General features: G+C 38.3%; 2 protein-coding genes across 4 annotated transcripts in view; both read left to right on the top strand.

Moving 5' to 3' along the window:
• Positions 1–335: 335 nt before the first annotated feature.
• On the top strand, positions 336–11,432 carry pdk1 (pyruvate dehydrogenase kinase, isozyme 1). Its single transcript, XM_039647320.2, has 12 exons — positions 336–480; positions 812–1,128; positions 1,550–1,691; positions 1,782–1,853; positions 3,577–3,761; positions 4,011–4,106; positions 5,122–5,199; positions 5,315–5,391; positions 5,539–5,637; positions 8,419–8,529; positions 8,801–8,914; positions 10,649–11,432. Exons 2-12 carry the CDS (start codon positions 1,020–1,022, stop codon positions 10,787–10,789), a joined length of 1,224 nt encoding a protein of 407 aa, XP_039503254.2. The 5' UTR covers positions 336–480; positions 812–1,019; the 3' UTR covers positions 10,790–11,432.
• An 11,146-nt stretch (positions 11,433–22,578) lies between these two features.
• Positions 22,579–27,252, top strand: part of ppp1r9ala (protein phosphatase 1 regulatory subunit 9A-like A) — an 80,855-nt gene continuing 76,181 nt past the window's right edge. For 2 of the 3 annotated variants that reach the window (XM_039647187.2, XM_039647186.2), the window contains exons 1-2: positions 22,579–22,728; positions 23,210–24,925. In XM_039647187.2, the coding sequence (XP_039503121.2) occupies positions 23,339–24,925 (1,587 nt within the window). In that variant the 5' untranslated portion in view covers positions 22,579–22,728; positions 23,210–23,338. The remainder of the gene's footprint in view (positions 22,729–23,209; positions 24,926–27,252) is intronic. The other variant, XM_089132990.1, reaches the window with a different exon arrangement.

Raw genomic sequence — 27,252 nt, 5'->3', positions numbered from 1 at the left:
TTACCAACTGATTATTTATTTTACTTGCTTATTTTTTTTTGTTTAAAGTGCTTTTCTTTATAGCTTCTCTATAGATTTTCTTTTCTGTTGCTATGTTTGTCTGTAAAGCGCTTTGAGAAAGCAACTTTTAAAGGCGCTATACAAAATAAATCATGTATTATTATTATTATTATTATAATTAACTAAAAAAAAGTTGGTTTAGGGTTTACACTTTAAGATGTTTATGATTTAAAATGTATCTAAAACTGACATCTAAAAGACATCTATCAGATGTTAGCAGATGCTCTCCAGATGAAATGACATTTGATTTTGCAGATGTACGTGTGATAATAACGGAACGACGCAGACAGTCACGTGACGTGATACGGCGACTTCCACAATGCGGAAGTAAACAGAGTGGACGCTCTATGCGTAAACGAAACATCTATGTCAACGTGTTTACAGCAACCTGGCAAAACAAATAGACAATCAAGAAAACAGGTCAGAGATTACGGCTTTTTTCAGGGTTTGTTGTCCTCGGAGTTCAGCCGGTGTTGTTTAGCATGTGTCTTGGGCTATTAATGCGGTCAGAGGCCCAGTGTGCGCTGATGCTCCTGCGTATATGAGCTCAATCTCTCTCTCACACACAAACACAAACACACACACACACACACACACACACACACACACTGTGCTGGTGTGCTTATCTGTCTTAACACACGTCAAGCATTAACGTTACTCCGGGATTACCTACATGTGTAGGGCCATATCATTATAGGCTATAACGTGTGCAATGCCATTACCGAATAATACAGGACTGTGTTTTCTACAGAGTGGAACTGCATTTTCCAGACAGCCCTGGATAAACCAGGATCACTAGTGAACTAACGATGCATGTGCGAACATGACTGACATTCAACTTTACTCCACGAGAAACAACTACACAGTCTTTGGACAAGAAAATATGAGTTCAGAAAGCCAACAGGACATGTTTTTCTACATTTTCTGAAGAACTGAAGCTAACAACAAAAGACTTCAAAATGAGAATCTTCAGGACCTTGATGAAGACTGCATCTATGTCCAAGCAAATCGACTTTTACTCCAGATTCTCGCCTTCTCCTCTCTCTATGAAACAGTTCATAGATTTTGGTAAGTCTGGACTCAGGTGGATACAATTAAATATGTTAATAGAACAGTATCTAACGTGATCCAATCCTGAAGTGGAGTAGTTTAAGTTTGAGTAGTAAAAGTTTGAATATTTAAACTAATCCCTGTTCTATTTTTGTAATTTTAAGTAGATTACAATAGGATGTTAGTTGGGGGAAGTATCATGTGATGATGGTATTACAGTAATTTTACATATGTTATTGTTTGACTATCATATCTATATAGTTTTATATCACGGTGTTTACCAGAGGTTTTCTGGGCCCCTTGTGTAGTTAATGGACCCCAAGCGCTCATAACTCTGGGAATCCTGTACTCAGTCGCAACTTTATCAAATAAATGGTGAAATCACCAAATAATGATGATGATGTTCCCATAGTCTTTCTGTACACATTTTTCTCATCAGGTTCAGAGAACGCATGTGAGAAAACATCATTCACGTTTCTAAGGCAGGAGCTGCCTGTCAGGCTGGCGAATATTTTGAAGGAAATCGATTTATTGCCTGATAACCTGCTGAGGACTCCTTCAGTGCACCTGGTGCAGAGCTGGTCAGTGGGAATGCATGCGTGCAGTGCTAAAATTGGGATATGTTTGTCTATCTGAGCTACATTTTCTTTGGTTGTGTTGCATTTCTGTAGGTACATGCAAAGTTTCCAGGATATACTTGAGTTCAAAGACAGGAGTATGGATGATCAAGCAGTCACACATGAGTAAGAGATCTGATCAAATACCCTGCAGTGGAGGTCTTCTCTGGTCCTAAGATCTGTACCTGACCCCAATCATTTCACACCCAAACCCATAATAATGGACTTTTTTTTTTTTTGAAAAAAAGAGACCGAATGCATAAAGTTAAGCCAGAGTTCAACCCGACCCAAAAATAAAGATGAGTGGTGACTTTTTCAGTTGGACCAATGTCAAGAAGGGATTGATTATTTACATAGAAGCAGGGATTTATAGAGAAGTGAGGATAATAATATAATAGAATTATTGATACGCATTTGTTTTAAGTCGTAAAATATTGCTAAATGCTTAAAATAAAAAAACAAAAGATTGGCATATTTTAAAGTCCTCCTGTGGTGAAAATCCAGCTTTTAATGTTGTTTATGTGTCTATGTGGTGTTTTTAATGTGCTTTAAGACAAACCATGTGTGAATTCATAAGTCGACACCATTGCAGAGTAAAACTGCAGTGAACCAAAGACGGTCTCAAAAACACGGTTTGAAATCGCTGGTGTTTCTGACGTCACAAACTACCTTGTAACCAATCAGATCAACGTGTGATCATCAACGAGCGGTTTGAGTGAGTGGAGGCGGGGCTCATTTGCATACTAAATGAGGCAACGGTGTAGAGTTACATTCAAGCTATTGAATTTATTTATTTATTTACATTCAAGCATTTAATTTTGGTGTTCAAAAATGAGTTTTAACCCTTAAGTGTCACCCCCCCCCTTTTTTGAATATAGATGAAAATGCGCATTTCGAACTTAAATGGTTGTAATTCAAGAATGCTTTGGAATATAGACGTAAAAATGGTCTCGTTTTAAAAAAGACATTTGGCAGATTTTTGTAGAAGTGAAATAAATTAAGAATGTGAAACAGAAGAAAAGTTATAGAAGTTTGAGTTTATGAAAATGTACAATATAAAAAATTTAATTATTCATATTTTATATAAAATATATATTTTCAAAATCTGGCGACTCTAAAACTGCTTAAAAAAAATCAAAGCCAAAAATCTGAATAAGTTGTGTTTGAAATTTTAGGTTGATATCTCAAAAAATTAGCTTTCAGTGAGATTTTGTTTGGGCGCAGTACCAAACTTTTACACTAGGGCACAACCAGACTCCATTACTGCCCATATAAGGGCGCCTCCATTTCCATATGAAATAATAATAATTATAATTATAAAATAATTGAATGGAGGCTTTCTTTTGAACTCTTGGCATGAAAACAAACAGGTTTCTACCCTTCTTTCATGATTTTTCATGTTCATCACAATTTCAAAATAAAGGAAAATATTCTTGTTGCAAATTGATCAATTATGGCTCCTCTGTAATATATTTTGAAAATCTAGAGATTATAAGCTTTCAATTGATATATAGTTTGTCAAGATTAGTTTAGGTTTAGTATAGGATAATTCTGTTTTAAAAATGTAATGGATTTGGGCCCCCCGGTGGGCCCGTGACACTTAAGGGGTTGAGGGATAAAATGGTTGACTACAGGGGGACTTTAAAGAATTTGTAAGTAAAAGCACATTTATATTTGAGGATAAACATTATTTATTCCCAAAGGGGGACCTTCACACAATACATTTATTTAGAAATGACTTTTTTATACAAAAGTTTTGGACCCGTGAAGACCTCTACCTTTTAGCTCTGCTTGTGCTAACAAATACACTCACTTTTACACACATAAACACACACCTTTGTTGTTTTAGCTTTACAGAGGCTGTGATTAAGATCAGAAACCGCCACAATGATGTAGTTCCCACCATGGCTCAAGGAGTGGTGGAGTACAAAGAGACCTACGGCACCGACCCAATTACCAGCCAGAACATGCAGTACTTCCTGGACCGCTTCTACATGAGCAGGATTTCAATCAGAATGCTCCTGAACCAGCACAGTGAGACACACACACACACACACTCTTCTAGTGCTGTAGTTCATAATAGGGCCCATTATGGCCAGCAGAAATGTGAAGTCAGTTGAACGGGCTTCGGGAATGTAGTAGTGTAGTTTGGATTAGCAGCACCGACTGGCATGTTTACGAGTTTCACAGCCATCAGTGCCCCACATTTCTGAATCTCATTCATTGATCGCCACCCTTTTATGTCAATATATCAATAACATGATGATGTCTGTGTGTTTTCAGCTCTTCTGTTTGGGGGAAAGGTGCGTGACAATCCCGCTCATCCCAAACAGATCGGCAGCATTGACCCCAACTGTCTCGTCACTGATGTGGTCAGAGGTGACCGGGATTTTTCTTTCATATAAACATTTAACAATACTTAAAATATTTTATTTGTGGGGTAATGAGTACAGTAAATGCTACCATGATGGATGAATACTTGAAACTGGAAACTGGTTGAAGAGATGAAACAAAAGGATCTTGTTGGAAATTAACAATTGACTCCCTCCCCCTCTTAATATTTTTTAATTTAGATAATATCATTTTTTTACTAGGGTTGGGTATCGTTTGAATTTGAACGATTCTGATTCCAATTCCGATTCCTTGTTTCGATTCCGGTTCCTAACGATTCTCGATTCCGATTCTTTTAAGAGGCAGGGTCAAAAAAGTTTAGCTAACCTTGCTAACCAACGGCCTTTCTGAAGGAAATACTCCTTTTGTCACAAATTTTGCATTTTGCCGAGATTTCGTTATTTTTAGAAAAGTGAAGCCACACTTTGGATCGCCGACGTAAGCTACTCATGTTCGACTCGCGTAGTTATGCCAACACTTCCGGTAGACGCTTCTTCGTTGGTGTTGTTCAGCGGTTTCTTCTTCCGCTCGGCGGACTGTGAATATCGAAACTAGGAATCGAAATTTTAACTTTTGAACGATTCCGGGAAAAACGAAAAGTTAGTCTCGGTTCCAATCGATACTCGATTCTCGATACTACCCAACCCTATTTTTTACAGCAACTAATAAGAAACTTCACTGAAATCGAAATCGAAATTTGTTATGAAAAATAATATCACCAAAATAGTCCTAAATTAGACTCCTTCAATCAAACAGATGTGATCTTTAACTTGCCAGTTTTGACAGGATACCACCACGGCATAATCTGGATAGTTCACGACTACATGAGATATATATACACTGCAGACTTCATTAAGAAAATCTAGTTCATTTTGTATTATTTTGAGGTGAAATTTGATCAAATTTCCCTAGCAAATGCCCAAAACACTGCATTGACAAGCACCGCTCATATTTCTCCAGTATTTGTACAAATCTACTTTTCTATTCAACTTTTTTTTTTTAGATGCGTATGAAAATGCCCAAAACCTGTGTGACCGGTATTATATGAACTCACCTGAGGTAGTACTGGAGGAATTTAATGGTAACTTAAGTTTCTTCTACACACACTTTGAGTCACTTGACTGAATTGATGATCTGCAAATGCATCATGGATGGTCGTTAGTGTGACTGCTGGTTCTCATGTGTTTCCTCTGCAGTTAAAGGGCCGGATAAACCCATTGTTGTGGTGTATGTGCCGTCTCATCTGTACCACATGGTGTTTGAGCTCTGTAAGGTGCTGTACATCATTTTTCACCTTTTTTCACTCATAAAGTGTGTGTGTTCAGTTGTGCAGCACTACTGTATGCCTGTGGTGTGAATGGCTTCGGGCTTTAGATGTGCAGCAGTGCTGAGCTATTAATATGTTGTGTGACTCCTGCAGAATGCCATGCGCGCTACCATTGAGCTTCATGAAGATGCCATGGAATATCCCCCGGTGCACATCCAGGTCGTCCTCGGACACGAAGACTTGACCGTCAAGGTACGGACTGTGCTCAAATCTGCCGTAACCCCTCACCTCAGTTTATTACAGGATTAGATAATTTCAGAATGACACAATTTCCTGATAATTTACTCTCCTCCACGTCATCCAAGATGTTCATGTCTTTCTTTCTTCAGGCGAAAAGAAATGAATGTTTTTGAGGAAAACATTCCAGGATTTTCTCCATATAGGGACTTCAATGGGAACCAAATGTCAGTTTCAGTGCAGCTCGACACGATCCCAGCCGAGAAATAAGAGTCTTATCTAGTGAAACAATCATACATTAAAAATAAACATATTAACCACAAATGCTGGTCTTGCTCTAGCTCTGCGATGCGTCACACATTACGCAATCACGTTGAAAGGTCAAGCGTGACGTAGGCGGAAGTACCGACCTAGTGTTTACAAAGTGAACATGCATAGACTAAGTCAAACGGCATTTAAAAAAAATAAATAGAAGTAAACTGTTACCACTGTTGGCTTTGGTTTGCACAGTTGGGGATATTCAAATTAAATGACCCATCATACCATTGATCGGCTCTATCAAACTTGGATTTTTTTTTCCAGTAATAAACAAACACTGTTAAGTTGTTTTGATTGATACTGTGAAGCAGCTTTGATACAATCTGTATTGAGAAATGCGCTATATAAATATATTTGACTTGACTTAAAACAACAAAGTCGAATGATTTTGAAGTTGCAGGAGAAAATTTGAGTTTTTTTCGCATTCACCCTACGTTATTTAAAGGGATAGTTCACTTTGAAATTAATTTTTGATATGTTTTATCTTACCTCAAGGGCATCCAAGATGTAGGTGTCGTTGTTTCCACAGTATTTTCAATTTTGATATTTTTAGCTCAAAACCGTTGTTGTCTGTCAGTCATATAATGGAGGTCTATGGTCACCACCTCAAAGAGCAGCACAGAGAAGTCCAAATTAAACATGATTTAATGACTCATAAATGTACACATTGATGTCCTAAGACACGAAACGACCGGTTTCTGTGAGAAAACAAACAGTATTTGTATTGTTTTTAAACTTTTTCGGAAGTTTTACCTTTCATTGTGAAGATCTAAATATCGAAGTCGTCTTCCAGTGTGATTTCCTGTATATCTAAATATGTTTAGATCTTCACAGTGAAGGGCAACACTTCTGAAATCTCTGTGTAAGTAAGGAGTGACGTAGACGCGCGAGAGATCACTTCCGGCGCTTGCGCAGACCGAATTGCCCGTGCCGTCAGATCACTTGGACGTGGCTGTGGTTACAAGAGGTAAAAACGATATAAATACTGTTCGTTTTTTCACACAAACCGCTCGTTTCGTGTCTTAGGCCATCAGTGTGTACTTACATTTACGAGTCATTAAATCATGTTTAATTTGGACTTCTCTGCGCATGCTCTTTGAGGTGGTGACCATAGACCTCCATTATATGACTGACAGACAAGAACGGTTTGAGCTAAAAATATCAAAATTGAAAATACTGTGGAAACAAAGACACCTACATCTTGGATGCCCTTGAGGTAAGATAAAACATCTCAAAAATGTATTTCAAAGTGAACTATCCCTTTAACCAGAACACGCGTGACCTTTCAATGAGATTTCGTAATGCATGGCGCATCACAGAGTGAGCATTTGTGGTTAAAAAGTATATAAAAAGGGGATCGTGTCGAGACTTTGAAGCTGCACTGAAACTCCCATTTGGTTCCCATTGAAGTCCATTATATGGAGAAAATCCTGGAATGTTTTCGACTGAAGAAAGACAGACATGGACATCTTGGATGACGTGTGGAGAGTTAATTATCAGCAAATTTTAATTCTGAGGTGAACTGATCCTTTAATTATAGCTGAACAGCCAGTTAGAATCAATCCCTTCATTAGTCAAGGAAATTACCAGATTCCTCACATATTTTATCCTAACATTACCATCCAAATTTTTTTTAGTACTTTTATTCAGCAAGTATGCATTAAAATGTTCAAAAGTGACTAAAATGCTTTTTAAAATATTACAATAAATTTTTATTTTAAATAAATGCCGTTTTTTTAGCTTTCTGTGGATCAAAATGTCCGTGTTCACAAAAATATAAAGCAGCACAACTGTTTTTAACATTTGATAATAATCAGTAATGAGCATCAAATCAGCATTTCATAATGATTTCTGAAGGATCATGTGACTGAAGACTGGAGTAATGATGCTGAATATTATGTTTTACAATTAGGACTGTCTAATTAATGCGTTGATATGGTTAATTCTTTACAACGATTAGTCCACCAGTTCAGTTATACAACAGTACAATAAATAAGAAGTTATTGTTGTGTTATATTTTAGACATAATATTGTCCGAGTTTTGCCAGGACTGTTGTGCGTCTGCCGAACAACACACAGCAGTGTTTCATCACCGAGTGAATCCATGTTTTCAACTAATAGGGTGAACAAATGATTCAGTGGCCATTCAAAAGAGCCATTTACTTCATTCATGAATGAATGACATTTATTTTGATATTATTTAGAGTATCATTTCATTAAAAACAACAACCAAAATAGACATTTCCATGTTAAGAAAAACCTACTAAAGTGATAGTTCACCCACAAATCTGTCATCATTTAGGATTCATGTTACATAAACGATATTTTAGTTTTGGTCACCATTGACTTCCATTGTATATTCTTTTATATTTCACAACTCTTATTGTCAGAATCCTTGATCAATGATTGGCTATTATACAATCAAAACTAAGTTTGATGTGATTGATGATGACAGACTCTCATCTCGCTCTGTCATAGGTCAGTGATCGTGGAGGCGGAGTTCCACTGAGGAAGATTGACAGGTTGTTCACGTACACCTACTCCACTGCTCCTCGTCCTCAGATGGACACGTCTCGAGCAACTCCTCTGGTCAGTATGAGACACCACTGAAATATGAACATATAACCCAGGTTCATATTTGATGATGAGAAAGTTAACTGTGGCTTAGTGAATGAGGTACAAGCTCAGACAGATGGGGATGTGGGACGTTCGAGCCTTCGTTATTTCAGAACTTTTCGATTAGTAAAAATGGCAAATGCATTGTTTTGAATGGCATATTTCCTGTAAAGTCTTAAATGAGATGTTGAAGCACCCACAAAATGTTTATTAAGAGTGAAAGTTTGTCGTGTTGTGATCACAGGCTGGCTTCGGTTACGGGCTGCCCCTCTCCAAACTTTACGCCAGATATTTCCAGGGTGACCTGAAGCTCTACTCTATGGAGGGATTCGGCACAGATGCCGTCATTTACATTAGAGTGAGTATCTCTGAAATAAAAACTGTATTTCATCCACTCAAAGACATATACTTATTTTCATTATTATTATTATTATTATTATTACAGAATTTTATATTAAGTCAATTTAGATGCTTTGCATTTTTTGTTAATTATGATATATAACATTCTTTTTACTGTAATGCAAAAAACAACTCTCATCACAGTAATATGGGGTTAAAAAACATTGTATTACAGGAATGAGAATGTAATAGAAAAATATTTTGACACGTTACACTGAGAATTTGAAACAATGGGAAGCCTCTTCCGAAATGTTTAATTGTCACGTCACAATCCAAAACGGTTCAAAAAATAGATAAAAAAAAAATTAGTTAGAAATAAATATTGCATTTATTATAAAACACAGTAATCATCATAAAATGATTATTATTTAGATTATAAAAATACATATTCTCTACCATTCAAAAGTTTGTGGTTGGTAAAATTGAGTTGTTGTTTTTTAAAGAAATGAATATATTATTCAGCAAGGATGCATTAAATTGACCAAAAGTGACAGTAAAGACATATTGTTACAAAAAATATTTCCATTCATCAAAGAATTCTGAAAAAATTCTTAAAGGGATAGTTCTCTTTGAAATTAATTTTTTGGTATGTTTTAGCTTACCTCAAGATGTAGGTGTCTTTGTTTCCGCAGTAGTTTCAATTTTGATATTTTTAGGTCAAACCGTTCTTGTCTGTCAGTCATATAATGGAGGTCTATGGTCACCACCTCAAAGAGCATGCACAGAGAAGTCCAAATTAAACATGATTTAATGATTTGTGAATGAAAGTACACATTGATGGCCTAAGACGAGCGGTTTGTGTGAGAAAAAGTTTTTACCCCTTTTAAACTTTTTCGGAAGTTTTACCTTTCACTGTGAAGATCTAAATATCGAAATCGTCTTCCATTGTGATTTCCTGTATATCTAAATATGTTTAGATTTTCACAGTGAAGGGCAACACTTCTGAAATCTCTGTGTAAACAAGGAGTGACGTAGACGCGCGAGAGATCACTTCCGGCGCTTGCGCAGACCGAAGCGCCCGTGCCGTCAGATCACTTTGACGTGGCTGTGGTTACAAGAGGTAAAACGATATAAACACTGTTCGTTTTCTCACACAAACCGCTCGTTTCGTGTCTTAGGCCATCAATGTGTACTTACATTTACGAGTCATTAAATCATGTTTAATTTGGACTTCTCTGTGCATGCTCTTTGAGGTGGTGACCATAGACCTCCATTATATGACTGACAGACAAGAACGGTTTGACCTAAAAATATCAAAATTGAAAATACTGCGGAAACAAAGACACCTACATCTTGGATGCCCTTGAGGTAAGATAAAACATATCAAAAATTAATTTCGAAGTGAACTATCCCTTTAAGCAGCACTACAAATTTTTAAGCACTGAATGTGACACTGAAGACTGGAATAAAATATATATAGAAATGAAAAAATAAAAACGCGTTTCAAAATAGAAAACAGTTCTTTTAAATATTGGTCAACATAAGTGACGATTTTCAGAATTAATAATTCGAACCAAACATTTTAATGATCACGTATGATAATAATACATATTATTATTACAGTTGAAGAACTGGGCATGTTTTTGTTCGGTTCACCCGCATGACTAGCTTTTTCTGAAAAAAGAGTGTTTGATTTATTTTCTCTTTCACTCCTGAATTCCCTTTATAATAACGTGTGTTTGGATTCCTGAAGGCTTTGTCCACCGAGTCCATCGAGAGGCTTCCCGTTTACAACAAATCCGCCTGGAAACATTACAAAACCATCCACGAGGCCGACGACTGGTGCGTTCCCAGCAAAGAGCCCAAAGACATGACCACCTTCCGCAGCGCCTAGCCCCGTCCCAAACCCTGTACCTGCAGCAGATCTTCTCTTCATCCGCCTGCCCGTGTCGAAGAACCAGAGACAGTATTATGAACGCGAGCATGCTGAAACCTCACGTGTTTCCAGTGTGTTCTCATGAGGAAGTTTAACAGGTGGTCCCAGTATTGGAAGTTAGCTAAGTGCCATCACATCCCACATAGACGATAATGCAGTTGCAGTTGTGGTGTATTTTGAGTGTGTATTACCTTTGAGTGAGATTCAGTGTGTTTTCTCTTGCTTCTATATTTGAATGTGTAAGTCAGTATTTATTTATCCATCATCATAAGATGTTGATCATTATTGCTTTAATGTCTATAACTGGGACTTCACATTCCACACACAGTCCCATGTGTTACATGCATTGTTTTCAGAGACGATGAAAAGATCGAATGGTCTAAAGAAATGTTTTTTTTTTTTTTTAGAAACTGAGTGTAGCGTGAATAGTTTACTGTTAAATGCTTCTCCTACCAGAAAATACTTCCGCTAAGTAACAATTCTGGCACTTCAGTGACAAAACGCATGTTTGTGTGAGTTGTGTGCTTCTCTTGATGGGTTTAAACAAGTGTTAAGTTGTTCGAAACTCATTGTGTTTAATAAAGGACTGGGTGTAATTCCAGCGGCCTCTACTGGAGACGGACTGTAACTGCAGCCTCGCTTTAAAATTTCTGTCCTCATAATATCTAACTTCACTTTTGCAATAACTTAGTCAAATATTGATTTGAGGATTTTTAGTGGATGTGAAGTCAGTTCATGCAGGTTTTCTTACTGTGGACCTAAAAATGAATCATACCACAGTGTCAGAATGCATTTTTCTTTTTTATCAATATTTTAAAGTTTTGTCTCATGTTCAGAGCACATTGCAGTAGAATGAACTTTTTTGGCCGCTGCATCTGAATCTTTGTTTAAACAGTATTTGGCCAAAAAAAAAAAAAACGGTTGCACTTTATTTTACAGTACGTCGTGCACATGTATGCTTTACAGTGTGGTAATATAAGGTAAATACAAGGGTTAAGGTTAGGTTTAGTACCTATTTATTACCCAGTTATTGCAATTACTATAATAAGTGTACATTGGGAAGAGGACTGTAAAATAAAGTGCTACAAAAAAAAAAAAACATTTAAAGTCACAGTGCATTGGCGGTATTTATTCAACATACATTTCACATTTATGAAGACGAATGAGAGAAGACTGAAAGCCAAGTCCTTCATGACTAAGATGGAGACAGTGTTGAGTGTGAGTGGTGTGCCAGTGGTTCGTAGGTGTAAATGTAACTCTAGGAAAATGGGTGTTTCTCTGTTTTCTGCAGTCCCAGACACAAGCACATTACGGACTGTAGCTTTGTCTCATTATACAGATGTCCAGTCAGCAACCGAGAGCAAACAGCCCCGAGGGGAGAGGCAGACACAGTGCAGTGACACTCGCAGTTACTGACAAATACATCACTGCATTAGTATACGATTTACAGTTTGCATCATTTCCACTTATACTTGTAAGTGTTTTAATTTTCCTCGTGGACATAAACAGTGATTAACACAAAAGATGAGCTTTGAACATCAACGCTCCACATTCCTCTGCTGTATCCTTGGTAACAGAAGGACAAAAGAAGACATTTATTTTACAAGATCAAACACTGTGCGAAACGTGGTTTGTGAGTTCTCAGTTATCTACAAAACCCCAGGCTCTGTAAAGAGATTAATTAAATGTTGATTGTTATCATTGATTTATGATATATTGATGTAGCTGGCATTAATGTTTAGGTTGCAATGCAATAACTTTAATTTAAAGGACTCGGTGTCACGTGGTCAGTGAACTCTGAAGGTGACGTCAAATCAGTCCACCAGGTGGCAACACCTCCATTTGGCTTTGTGAGCCGGAAATGTGAAAAAAGTTTTTAGACCTACATTGTAGAGAGGTTTTCATTTGTTTAGCCTACGCATCTCCAATGATAGGCTTTAAAAGATCGTTTCAGTTTTCACCTGTGAGTCTGTGTTTACTGCGAGAACTAAACCCATGGTTTGCAGATAGCCTACTGTATTTTTCTTTTCTTTGTTTACTGCAGGCTATTTCCAGAGACAAACTTACAAGCTTTTAGAATGAAACTGTCCAAAATAAATAGCCATATAAAAATAAAATTCAATAAACACATTTATATATTTATATTGTAATGGTTGTTGGGTAAATAAGCCAATGCAATAAAATCACACTAAGCTTATACATTCAGAAAAGAGTTGTTCCAATCCTTGATTTTGATTGGTCGGTTCTACGTATCTCTGCGCAACACTGCACTTCCTATGTTGCTTTTATTTGAGCTTTCATGCATATTACCAGAAAAGGACTTTAATATTAGACTACACACTGGAGTGTTGTTGCTGTTCATGGTCAGGGACTATTTTTTTCTAGCGGAATCCATTTTTTTTTTTACTTCAATATTTTTATTGTGTGGTAACCGTTTTGTGTAGCTAGTAGCATAGTACAGTTAGGATAGCTTCAAGTTAGCATAGATTTATCAGTGTTTAGTACAGTGATCAGGATAGTAACGGAATAGAGGTGGACACGGGCTTCTCCACACAGCTCCACACGCAGTGCCAAACACTGCTCGTCCTGCATGGACTCCTCCACCACAGCGGCGTCTTGATGTGAGTGATCAGAACCGGAAGTAGCAAACGATTTTTCTCCAGTGCTGTGACGTATTTCCAAGTGAAACGGAATATTGAACAGAGGGCAGGGTTTTACTCTAGCGCTCCTCCTCTCCATCTCTCGCTCATAGCAAACTAACGGTTTGAGGGGAGTGGTTAAGCGTTTCCCCACCCAAGTTGTGAAACCTACGTCATCAGAAAAAGAAACCGTTCCAGACCGGAAGTAACTTTTCAGATTTTGATTAAAGATTACCAAGGTAAAACATTTTTTAAATATATTTTTACTTGCACGGATTAATTGTTCACCACAAGACTAGTAATATGCGCTAACAAAGTAAATAGGTTCAATTTTGATTTCACGGGGACTTTAATCACAATTTATGGTTAGGATAAAGTTAATCCTCTGGGGTCGACAAACGAGCTGGCGCATTTTGCTGGATTTTTTCACATAGCGGCAGAATATCAATATGAATATATGCCCACAGAGCGCGCGCTATGAGATCAACTCGACGACATAACTCATCAGATGCCGGTCGCGATGCGGGAGTTAAGACCGCAGTTTGAGCCAGCGGCTCGAATGGATTTGGCCCTGTGTCTACATACAATTCACCCTCATCCACTTCAGGTGAAGGTGAAGGTGAGGGAGAAAAGTCCTCGACTTAATGGCCGCTCTGTTGCAAAGGCAGCTACTTGAGTCACTCCAGTCTCGCTCTATTTTAGAGTCTGACAGCAGCTGTCACTCACGGCGGGTCTCAGGTGCACGCCCCCTAGCCCCGCTGGGGTCTGCCCATTTTTTCAGCATTTTTCAAATATTGCTAGTGGGTGGAGTCAGGCTCTGACCAGGGGTTTAGTTACCCTTTAAAGCAAGGTACTTGTGGCAAGTGCTGTATCGTGAATAAGTAGGCACAACGCGTGCGTACCAAGCCAAAGGACATTCCCATATTCTATATGCAGATTATTCATTAATGTAATAAAAGGCCACTTATTTCATGACTATATTTCTTACACTTTAAATAGGCATTTTGTATAAACATTTAAATTAATAATATAAATATCTTTCAAATGTATATTCATATAGGCCTACTTTCATATATATTTCATATAAAATATAACTTTACATTTAATATGGAATAAAACACTATAATCAATACTGATTGGCTGCATGTAATAAAACGTAGTCAATGTTAGATACAGGTGCAAAACATACTTGGTTACTAACGCAACCTCAGTTCTCTCTAGAAGAGGTTCTTTCGTACTGCGTAATAACTTACGCTAGGGGAAAACCTCTTTTCCTCGAGATATTGAAGCCAAAAAATTATCCTTAATTTTGAATTATTGCAAAACGCGTTACGGCAGCATACAGACATAGGCAAAGCGGCTAAGCGTGCCTATTGGCTGTCCTGCGGCAACTGCAGCAGCCTATCGAGAGCGGCCCTGTGGTGACGGTCCAATGGGGGCGCTTCCCGCCCATTGCGTCACGCTCCCGCCAAAGCAGGCGTGGCCTAGCCCTGATAACATAGCTCGATGGGCTGATATCGATCTATCGATCTGAATAGGGTCTGTTTCGAAGCGGCTAGGCCCTTAGCGCTACCGCTGAACGAAACGAAAAGCTGATCAGTCTGTCTGAAAACAGATGAGTGAGATACGTAGGCCTTTAACACCCTTACTGAGCGAAGGAGACCTGTGCTTTCCTCCTCCTTATGAACCAGTAGGGCAAACAGGGAGATAGCCCTGGCCCTAAAAAGTGTGTTGAGGGATTCAGGCACGTATGTCTTGGTTTGAGTATGACTTTTGAGTCGTTAGGCCCAAATTCCAGACACGTTGCGCTTATTGAGAGCGCTTGCAGATCCCCTATGCGTTTTACAAGCGTTTCATATCCGATGTCTGGAACGGCTCGTTTCAGGGCTTCTAGCACCATGGAAACGTCCCACATGACCATATTATGCAAAACATAATCAGTAACTATGACAGCAAACTAGCGAGTAGAACACAAGAAGGAAACACATGAATACAATGACCTACAAACTAAAGGTCAATGAAGACGAAACTGGAACTGAAACTGAGGCCTTGTCCACACTAATACGTTTTCGTTTGAAAACACTTTTTCTCTCTCCGTTTTAGCCTTCCTTCCAGACTGAGAGTGTGTTTTTATGAAAATTAAACTTTTTGAAAACGCAAATTTGAACACGCTTGAAAACACTGGTGTGGATGGAGAGGATTATGAAACGAAAACTCTGTTTTCAAATGTATCCGAAGTAAGACTTCGCCTTAAATCCCAGAGGAAACTCACTACAGACCCAAACCCAAGAAAACAGAACTAAGCATCCGTTTACATGCTAGCGTAAACTAAAAACGGAAAGCTTTTTATGCATTTTGGCAGTTCATTTACACGACAATGGCATTTCGTGGACCTGAAAATGCAAACTTTTGAAAACAAGTTTCAAAGTGTGAGTTTATAAGACTGATACTACCGTGTAAAATACAAAAATACAAATTTTTGAAAACACTGACGTCATGCCCTTAAATATTAAGTGTTCAGTCTTCTTTACAAAGTGCCATCGCCACCTACTGGCTCGGCAGAAGAATACAGAATTTTTAGTTGTTTTCGCGGATCCGTATGAAAGAGATCATTTTGACAATGTTGGCGTCACACGAAAACTCAAATGGAAAAACGTTTCCGTTTTTAGTACATCGTTGTCAAGTAAACATACCCTGGCCTGAAACCTACCCAAAACAAGACATAAAGCATGATCAACCGTAACAATTCAGATGTTGTCATTAAATGCATTTTGTGGCAAATAAATCAGACATGTAGACTGCTGTTGTGCTCACTGTGTGAAAAGTAATGGGTAAAAATGCCAGTTATATGAATTCCTATTGATTTAAATTTAGCTCCTACATTCAGATTATTACGTATGTGAACGAGGAAGGGTAATGATAACTAGCGAACATAAAGTTTGAACTTGACATTTATTGGTCATTGAGAAGTAAATGAAAATGTCATCATCAATAAATGTTTTCTGCAAGCCCATATCATCATAAATATTGAAAAAGCATGCACTTTTAGTGAAGTATATCCATTTATTAATGGGACTAAAGATCACAGACTCCCCCATTGTTGAAAAAAGGCCCAAAAATGTGAAGACTTGTTCTTATCAGCCAGTCTTACAAGTATGTAAACATGAAAAATTCCATTTCAAACTTTTAAAAAAAGCCAGACTTAGTAAAAATAGTAAGAAAAAGTCAAATGGACCCATTTTAAAATCGGTTTATCATTTATGCAACCAATTTCTGTGCTAAGAAAATTAGTTTTTACATCAGTAAACATTACAGAGAAACAAGTCAACTCAACTCAAAATTCATACTGATAAAAATGAATTTGCTTGCCCTGTTAAGACAAGACTGGCTGTAAATGACTGATTTTGAGCAGTTTGAGCTCGTTCCCTAAAACGCTTCGAAGGCAAAAACCCTTTAAAGCTGTACTTTGACACCACAAGCCTGCATTGATCATGTGTCCGAGAGATAAAGCCTGCTCATCGCACTGATCACATCAGCAGAACCTGACAGAGACAAAAGGTCATTTTGGTGATCAAAGATGAGTTTTAAGGGATAAAATGATTGGAATTTATGGATATATCTTCACAATAATAATAATAAAGTGACCCAAACTCAGACATGAACAAAACAGATCAAAAACAAACATAACCCTGACAACTATAGTGGCCGACCATTTTTTCTCTGTCCTTTGTTAATGTTTACTCATGTTTATTTATAATTTATTCATCCTTTTTTTTTTCTTGGGTTTTTCACCTTGACTGGTACATGTGAATTTTTGTCTTGATGTTCATTTATGTACAATTTCTGTTTCTTTGATAACAGGCAGGCAGATATGATACACTGTAAAAAAAAAAAATGTGGGCTGTTTTAACCCAATTTTTGGGTCAAATATGGACAAACCCAGCCATTTGGTTACATTTTTAAATGACATTTTTAACCCATTGTTTGAGTTTGTCCATATTTGACCCAAAATTGGGTTAAAACAACCCAGCATATTTTAGAGTGTAGATGATTCTGTCAACCTGAACTAATAATTCAGTGAGAAATGATCTTAAAGTGTCATCCGTGTCATCTATTCATAAATGAGCAGCCAGTGTGTGAGGATGGTCATCGTGTTTATCTTGAGGAGGGTGGAGGGCCTGTCTAAAGTGTGATCATCCGATAACTCGACCCAGGACGAGCTGGAATGAGGAAGCAGGAAATGCCAGTAATCCGACAGCCCTTGACACACGTCATCAACAAACTTAAACTCAAAAAGCGGATCTTTTCAAAACAAGCGCTCAGTAGGTCAAGAAAGTGTTCTCCTCTTAAAAACCTCTGTATATGCCTACTTCCATACCGTCTAGTAGGTGAAAAACAGTATGTGAGCTGAGAACATTAGAGAAAAGGTTCAGTGGTTCCATATAGAATCATAGGATTCTTAACTCAATTTTAAAGAACTGCCAAAAAAGTACTATATAATGTCTTACATTAATGCATAATACTTTTATGTCTACCAGGTTATCTCTTTTTTTCTTGTGATTAAGTTTATGAGCAGTTTAATTTAATTTGGATTTTACTGACAGTTACAACATGGCTGATGTAGTAGTACGTTTAATTTCATTCACACATTCACACTACATAGAACACATACTTAAACTTGCTTCATGACCGATAAAAAGTATGAAACGCCTCCATTGTATAGTTTTGAGTTTTGGGGAACGAACACGTCACAATACATCTCATTTTTAATAATTCATATGCAGAATAAAGGGGCGGGGCCTGGTTGAGTTAGTTAGTTGTGTGTTGAAACCAAACTGCCGGTGATGGTAAGGGGCGGGATATTTCCCAAACACACTCAAAACGCTCGAGCAATCACAACGCACTGATCCAGCTGACCAATCAGAGCACAGCCAAATCCATGGCTTTTCTGTGGAATTGGGCTATTTTTAAGTTGTTGCCGTGGGTTAATTTTTTTTTCACATGTTTATTTTCACCCATGTAGGTACAATTTTGGAACTTAAACACCCCCAAAACACTATAGATGTACAAATGCAGTGGAAAATTTGGCCGTCTGATGGAGAAAATTGCAATGGACTAGTTTAGGGATTTGACTGGCCATTTGACTATTTTTGGGATACTTTTTACTGGCCATTGGACTATTTTTGGGGATTTGACTAGTCATTTGACTATTTTTTTGGGAGACTTTTGACTGGCCATTGGACTATTTTGGGGATTTGACTGGTCTTTTGACTTTTTTGGGGGATACTTTTGACTGGCCATTGGACTATTTTGGAGGATTTAACTGGCCAAAGGACTATTTTTGGGGATTTGACCAGCCATTTGACTGGCCATTTGACTATTTTTGGAGATTTGACTGGCCATTTGACTATTTTGGGGGATTTGACTGGCCATTTGACTATTTTTGGGGATTTGACTGGCCATTTGACTATTTTTGGGATTTGACTGGCCATTGGACTATTTTGGGGGATTTGAATGGCCATTTGGCTATTTTGTGGGATTTGACTGGCCATTTGACTATTTTGGGGGATTTGACTGGCCATTTGACTATTTTTGGGGATTTGACCATTTGACTATTTTTGGGATTTGACTGGCCATTGGACTATTTTGGGGGATTTGAATGGCCATTTGGCTATTTTGGGGGATTTGACTGGCCATTGGACTATTTTGGGGGATTTGAATGGCCATTTGGCTATTTTGGGGGATTTGACTGGCCATTTGACTATTTTGGGGGATTTGACTGGCCATTTAACTATTTTTTGGGATACTTTTGGGGATTTGACTGGCCATTTGACTATTTTTGGAGATTTGACTGGCCATTTGACTATTTTGGGGGATTTGACTGGCCATTTGACTATTTTTGGGGATTTGACTGGCCATTTGACTATTTTTGGGATTTGACTGGCCATTGGACTATTTTGGGGGATTTGAATGGCCATTTGGCTATTTTGGGGGATTTGACTGGCCATTTGACTATTTTGGGGGATTTGACTGGCCATTTGACTATTTTGTGGGATTTGACTGGCCATTTGACTATTTTGGGGGATTTGACTGGCCATTTGACTATTTTTGGGGATTTGACCATTTGACTATTTTTGGGATTTGACTGGCCATTGGACTATTTTGGGGGATTTGAATGGCCATTTGGCTATTTTGGGGGATTTGACTGGCCATTGGACTATTTTGGGGGATTTGAATGGCCATTTGGCTATTTTGGGGGATTTGACTGGCCATTTGGCTATTTTGGGGGATTTGACTGGCCATTGGACTATTTTGGGGGATTTGAATGGCCATATTTGGCTATTTTGGGGGATTTGACTGGCCATTGGACTATTTTGGGGGATTTGACTGGCCATTGGACTATTTTGGGGGATTTGAATGGCCATTTGGCTATTTTGGGGGATTTGACTGGCCATTTGACTATTTTGGGGGATTTGACTGGCCATTTAACTATTTTTTGGGATACTTTTGGGGATTTGACTGGCCATTTGACTATTTTTGGGGATTTGACTGGCCATTTGTCTATTTTTTGGGATACTTTTGACTGGCCATTGGACTACTTTTGTTGCACAGACTTGGCAACCCTGGGAGGGCCTTCATAGAGAAAGGAACTAAACGTTATTGATATACTGGGAAGAGCTGCAACAATGGAGAATGAGGGGAAAATAATGTATTTTATTTACATTCAAGTATGCGTAAAAACTTAAACTTAATTAAATAGAGCAGATCAAGACTTTGAAAAGGACAAAATAAGTCCCCTTTAAATGAGCTTCTTTTTGATAAAAACTATTGGACATATTTCCCAGGTACATATACTGGGTCTCCCCTTAAGTGAAAATTTGGGGGTCAAAATAGATAGGGTCAATGCTAAAAGACATGAAGAAAACACTATTACTATGTAATGAGTTATAGTTAAAAAACTGTTTTGTGTAAGAAAATTCTTCATGATCATTACCTTGAATTAAGTGTTTATGCATATAACAATTTTATAATAATTGTATTTTCCATCATATGCTATGCAGCTTTCAGTTAACTTTCCATTTTTCTATTATCCCTGTAGTTTTTCATTGGTATTTTCTAAGATGTTTAATTGACTCACACACACTATAGACATCAAAAGCATCTGTTATGCTTCATAGTAAAACACTAATAATGACTTGCCCATAAAATTGTTTTCCTAATTTTAGTTCCCATAGCCATTATGTACTGTATGTTTCTCATACTCCAACATCATCTCAATCTTTTTATTGCCCCGGCCCTCTGACTGAAGCAGGCGCATCAGTGACACACACACACACACACACACACACACACTCTCAGACAGAAAACGGAAATATCTTCAGACATCTGTGAACAGAGCACATGAGACTGCCACATCACCCGGACACACTCACATATGCACTGCATCGAGAGACTGCTGACCAAATGTTTCTTTAATTGAGATTAATGTTCATGTAGTTGACATAATTGAATCATTGTGACAGCAGCAAGAATTCACACTGTGATTTCAACTCTGCTCCGACCTATGAACTTGTGTAATATAATATTCAAGACTAAAATCAATCTAATAAGCATTAAGGTGGACATATTCAGAATCAGATCAGTGGTAATCGATCAGTTTTGGGGTTTCAGTTCAGCTCTAATATTGAACACTCTGTAGCATATTTTCAACAAAACAAAAAATAATACATATACCTAAATTAATTACATGGATATAAAATTAAAATAATCTAAATTAAAAAATCGAAGGAAATCAAACTCAGTTTTTAAAATATTTTTTTCTATAGTCTTTTTCTTTTTTTCTTATTACATATATTTTTATATGATAGGGTGATGTAAAAAATTTGAAAAATATTCTGGTAAATTTAACCATTTATTTAACAAAATAAATGAAATAGGAGAACAAAAATGTCCATTGTTAGGGACAGAATGGCATTTTGTTTACTTTTTATACTACATTATTGATATATATATATATTTTATATTGCATTATTTTACAATATTGACACCTTAATTGTCACTGAATTATTAGTGGGTTTTTTTTACCCCAATTAGTGCTGACTTTATGAAAAAAACAACAGGGTGGACCAGTGGTAAAGAATGGATTATTTTCTATCTCTCATAACCAGTTTCATTATTACTTCAGTTTGAACTGGATTAAGATGGAAAACCATAAGTAAAACTTATCTAACGAACTTTAAAAGCATCAACTTTAAACATTATTTTCACAATCACTCTTGTATATTTCGAAGAGGACTCTTCTATATTTCGAAGAAGGAAGAAGGATAAGGTTGACATAAAATTTGAAAGATAAAATTGGTAAAAAAAAATAAATAAAAAAAAATCGATGATCTTGTTCAAGTGCCCAAACTGGACGCTCCACGCAGGTTTCTAAAAGGCTCGTCACCGTGCGCTAATTAATATTTATTACCCATATACCTTCGCCATAGTAGAATTAGCAAACTCGCAGTTGGGAAGGGGGTTGGGATTATTAGCAGCCCTGGAATGTGCTCGTGTAGCGTCGGGAGCGCGCAGCGGTGCGACAGGTCTGTGAAGTGGAGTTCAATAGGAAGAGAGACGCTTAGGGAGTTCGAGTCATTTGGCGAATCGATTCGTTGTGTCTGGACATTTCAGCGAGCCGGTTCTAATCCAACGATTTACCAGTCATTCCGTTCAATAGTGTTCCCTGAAGTTCTTTAAACAATAATTTGGTTAAAGTTAAAATCCCCCTACATTTTAACATTAAACGTACACAATTTAACAATAACAAATGTTTAATGTAATAATGTTTAAACGTACAAAAACCTAGGTGCATTACGATATCCCATTACACGTCCTTCTCAAAAAAAAAAAAAAAGCCTATGTCTGCCCTGAATATCATTTCGTATCCTTCTGTTTGAGACCCTGGTTGTTTGTTATATTTTACAGATAGCCTAGTTATTTTCCTACTTGCTCGAAAAGTGTGTAAACTGTTAGCGTCATTGAAGTTTTACTCCCAACAACGGTCTCCCTCACTGACTGATTTACGAACGCTTTCTGAATCGTTTCGATCGAATCACTTAAACAAATTGATTCAATCGAACGATTCCTTCGCGAATCGGATGGCACTACGTTGGAGAACCATGGCGGTGAAACAAATGACATGGTTGGGGAATCTGGGGATCTAAATTACACACAGCAGAAGAACCGGCGCCCGTAGACAGTGAGATATCCGTGAAGGTAAGTGAAGCAGATGACTTGAGTGTTGCAGAAGCTGTAATTGTTTGAAACTCGATTTCCGAAACTTTATTTTGATCATTTGTTGGAACTAATGCTGAGCTATTGTTCCACGGCGAGTCAGCTTTAACGTTAGTGGTGTTTGGTGGTGAGGTTTAACACTAATCGCGGTAACTTAGTTCTCGATCATTTGAAGAACATTATATAATCTAGATTCGACTATTTGACTAATATATAGGTATTCCGAGTCGCTGTCAGATCATTAAGCATTGATTCAATGAAGCCCAATGGATCTGCCAGCAAATCACAGTTGAAAACTTTTGATCTCAGTTGGAAAAGTTTCTTTGATCAGTCGGACGAGTGTCGTGGAGATTTGATCTGATAACAAAAGAGCGCCTAAATAACACACGTTTAACGTGCGCGTGCTTTCAAATCGCGTTAAAATGCTAAATCTTTTGATTGTTATTGTTTCTTTTCTTTTCAGATGTGCGCGGGGATTCGAGACAATGTATCAGAGTGACTGTGAAGGGCTAATTTCCACTCTCCAATTGAGGATTACAGGACCACGGACCTAAAAATACAGTTTTAAAGTAGGTTTTTAAAGTCATTGAAAATGATCAAGGGTGAACGCACCCTGCGGAGCGCGTCCCCGCATAGAAATGCTTACAAGTCGGACTTCCACGCCATTAAGTGCACTTTTGATGGGACCAAATCCGACAGCGAGGCCAAATCTTATGCTAATGGAGCCAGCGACCCCCGAGAGGACACCAGGGGGAGGCCGTTTGGCAACCGGATAAACAAAATCAAGAACATTTTCTTGCAAATGGATGGCCAGCAATCGCTTGAGAGTCAGGAGAATAAAGCAGATGCATCATCTCCCGTGTCCCCAGTGTCCAAGCTCCCAGTCAGCACCAGCAAAACCTCCCTCAGCACTGCCAACAACCAAGAGCCGCAAAACACAGACAGAACTCCAAAGGGAGAAGAAGGCGAGATAGATAAAGTCGCACTGGCGCAGAAATTTTCAGTGACCAGGAAGCTCTTTGAAAGAGGGATAAAAGAGCAGCCCGTCGCGGAGAGAAGGACCTCAGTCACCCGGAGGTCCTTCGGATCTTCTGAAAACAACAGCAACAATAGCGTCAGCAAAAGCCCGACGTCACCTGGGAGTAGCGCCGCAGAGGAAAAGAAGGACGTCGAGGACTCGAAACAAGTCAATAGGCTATCGCTGAATGCGGGACCTATTTCCAGGCGGTTGGAGAACTTCATTGTGGACGGTGATAATGAAGTTTCCGCTAAAAGCCCAGAGAAACTGAGCAGCGCCTCTGAGCAGTCGCTACGAGGGAGATCCCAGAAACCCACTTCCACAGTTACTGATCAAGTACACGAACCCACATCCCCAAACCCTGACGCATCACCCAAATCATTCCCGCTTAAAACAGAACCAGTAGCCGGTAGCCCTCCGTTCAAGTCCATCAGCCCGGTTTCATACAAACCGACCGGCAGGAGCACCGGCGAGCCTCTTTCGCCCACGGCTCATGGCCCATTTAAACGATCTCTGTCTTCTGGAAGTGACTCAGGCCTCTGTAAACGGCCTTGGAGTCCTGAGGAACCAAAAAGTGAGAACCACATAATTCCCAGTCCGTCTCGTGAGCCGACCGCCACACAATGCCTGGACCCGACTGGTGCGGGAGTGGTGCGGGCCGAGCTGGTAGTGGTCCAGAACGAGTCTTCAGAAAGCGAGGAGAACGACGAAGACTTTTTGGAGGATGCCATGTCAGAGGTGAAGCTACAAAGGGAGTCTCCAAAAGCAGATCTGAAGGTGTCATCACCTCAAAACCATGCTGAGGACAAACGGCTGGAGAAGGATGTATGTGTATCATCAGAGCTGGAGAATGAGGAACCGAATCGAGAAGAAGAAGAGGAGGAGGAGGAGGAGATCATACAAAAGAGGAATAGCTGTCATGAAGATGACGACGAGGAGAGCGAGCAGGAAGATCCGGACGAATGTGGGAAATCTTCTCCGGTGTTTTATAGTTTTGAGAATGCTGCGTTTTTGGATGATAAGGAAGGGGAATCGGTTCAGGACCAGCAGGATGAGGATGAAGATGAGGTCTATCGGGAGTATGATGATGCTCCCGGTTTGTCTGAGGATGAGGAACCGTCTCCAAGAAGGAAAATCAGATTCTCCACCGAGCCGATACGGGTAAGCGGTATCTTGCTGACATAACAGTAGCTGGGTTTGCGATTTGTGATTTTAAAGGAGTAGTTTTTAAAAAAAAACTTTTGCTGATAATTTACTCACCCCCATGTCATCCAAGATGTCCACGTCTTTCTTTCTTCAGTCGAAAAAAAATTAAGGTTTTTGATGAAAACATTCCAGGATTTTTTGCATATAATGGACTTCAATGGGAACCAAACTGTTCAAGGTCCAAATGAGAGTTTCAGAGCAGCTTCGAAGGGCTTTAAATGACACCACATGATGAATAAGGGTCTTATCTAGGACCCTTCGAGTCACGACTCGAAAAAAGATTTGTTCATTTTGATAAACGAGTTCGAACAGGAGAGTCACGAACGCTCATCACAGAACAGAGCAAGGCGAGCATTTGTGCTTATAAAACTTAAACTTTTTTATTTATTTTTTAAATGACCGATCGTTTTGCTAGATAAGACCCTTATTCATCGTCTGGTGTCGTTTAAAGCCCTTTGAAGCTGCACTGAAACTCTCATTTGGACCTTGAACCGTTTGGTTCCCATTGAAGTCCATTATATGCAAAAAATCCTGGAATGTTTTCATCAAAAACCTTAATTTCTTTTCGATTGAAGAAAGAAAGACATGGACATGTTGGATGACACGGGGGTGAGTAAATTATCAGTAAAAGTGTTTTTTAAAAGTGAACTACTTCTTTAAGGAAAACACTCAATTAATGTTTGTGTGAGCAGTCAGAAACATGATTGTGAAGTTTTGGGAGAGCAGGAAAGCTCCTCTCTGTAAGTCTGGGGTCAAAGGTCTGCCAACAGTTGGGCAACAGAAGGGCTCATTGCAGAACATTTGTTTGGGGGTTGAAAAAGGGAAGTATTTTTAGAAATATTGTTGACATTGTGGCCCAATGAGGGACAGAGACCTGAAACGCGGATGGTATATAGACAACTATGTTGGCATAGCAAAGCAAAGCTCATTAGAACAGCATTCCTTTCAAAAATTCCTCATGGGTGAAGAACATGTCTGGGTCATATCGGAGCCTAAAACGTAAATAGAATCAAATTAAAGACAAAAGCAGAGATGGGACTATTTAATAACGAGAATTTAAAGGGATATTTCACTTAATAATGAAAACTCTCTCATCTTTTACTCGCCCTCATGTCGTTCCAAACCTGTATGACTTTAAGAAGATATTTTGAAAAATGTATATACAATGGAAGTCAATGGTGACCAAAACTTTTTGGTTACCAAGATGTTGATCCACATTTTCTAAATGACACGCATTTCTTGTATAATTTTTTGTTTGTTTTTGGGCTTAAATAGGACCTGGACATGTTTATTTATCATATTTCTGCATGCACAAACACTTCTCAGATCTGATTTTGTCCCTGAAACCCAATGATCTGACACCACTCCTGTCCTATGGCAGCCTGCCAGGGTCATATGGTCCTGATCTACTTTGCCACGCTGCTCTTTTTGTCTGTTCAGGCCTTCAGACGCGTAAAAGAGTAGTTCATGTCATAACTACATTAATTGAACCCATGTCATCCAAGATGTCCATGTATTTCTTTCTTCAGTCGAAAAGAAATTAAGGTTTTTGATGAAAAAATTCCAGGATTTTTCTCTATATAATGGACTTCAATGGGAACCAAACGGTTCAAGGTCCAAAAGAATCTTTCAGTACAAACTGCAAACTTGTTCAAAGGGCTTCATTCCAGACGATGAATAAGGGTCTAATCAAGCGAAAAGATCGCTCATTTAAAAAAATAAAATAACAAAGTTTAAGTTTTATGAGCTCAAATGGTCGCCTCGCTCTGTTCTGTGATGCGCGTTCGTGACTCTCATGTTCGAACTCGTTTATCAAAATGAACGAATCTTTTTTCGTGTCATTTGGTTCATTCAACGAACGAAATGAACAAGTTGACTCTGGAAAAGATGGAGTTCGAACAGGAGAGTCACGAACGCGCATCACAGAACAGAGCAAGGCGAGCATTCGTGCTTATAAAACTTAAACTTTGTTATTTATTTATTAAATGAGTGATCGTTTCGCTAGATAAGACCCTTATTCATCGTCTGGAATCATTTAAAGCCCTTTGAAGAGTTTGCAGTTTGCATTGAAACTGTCTTTTGTACCTTGAACCGTTTGGTTCCCATTGAAGTGCATTATATAGAGAAATTATATTATATTTTTTCCATTATATTAGTTTCATCAAAAACCTTAATTTCTTTTCCAACTGAAGAAAGGATGACAATGGGAGTGAGTAAATAATCAGCAAAAGTTTTTTTTTTTTAAAGCGAACTACTCCTTTAATGTCTATTAATCTATTTTA

The sequence above is a fragment of the Pimephales promelas genome, chromosome 7 (assembly GCF_988280905.1).
Source record: "Pimephales promelas chromosome 7, fPimPro1.hap1.1, whole genome shotgun sequence".
In the NCBI taxonomy this organism is placed as follows: Eukaryota; Metazoa; Chordata; class Actinopteri; order Cypriniformes; family Leuciscidae; genus Pimephales; species Pimephales promelas.
This window is presented reverse-complemented; position numbering and strand designations above follow the sequence as displayed.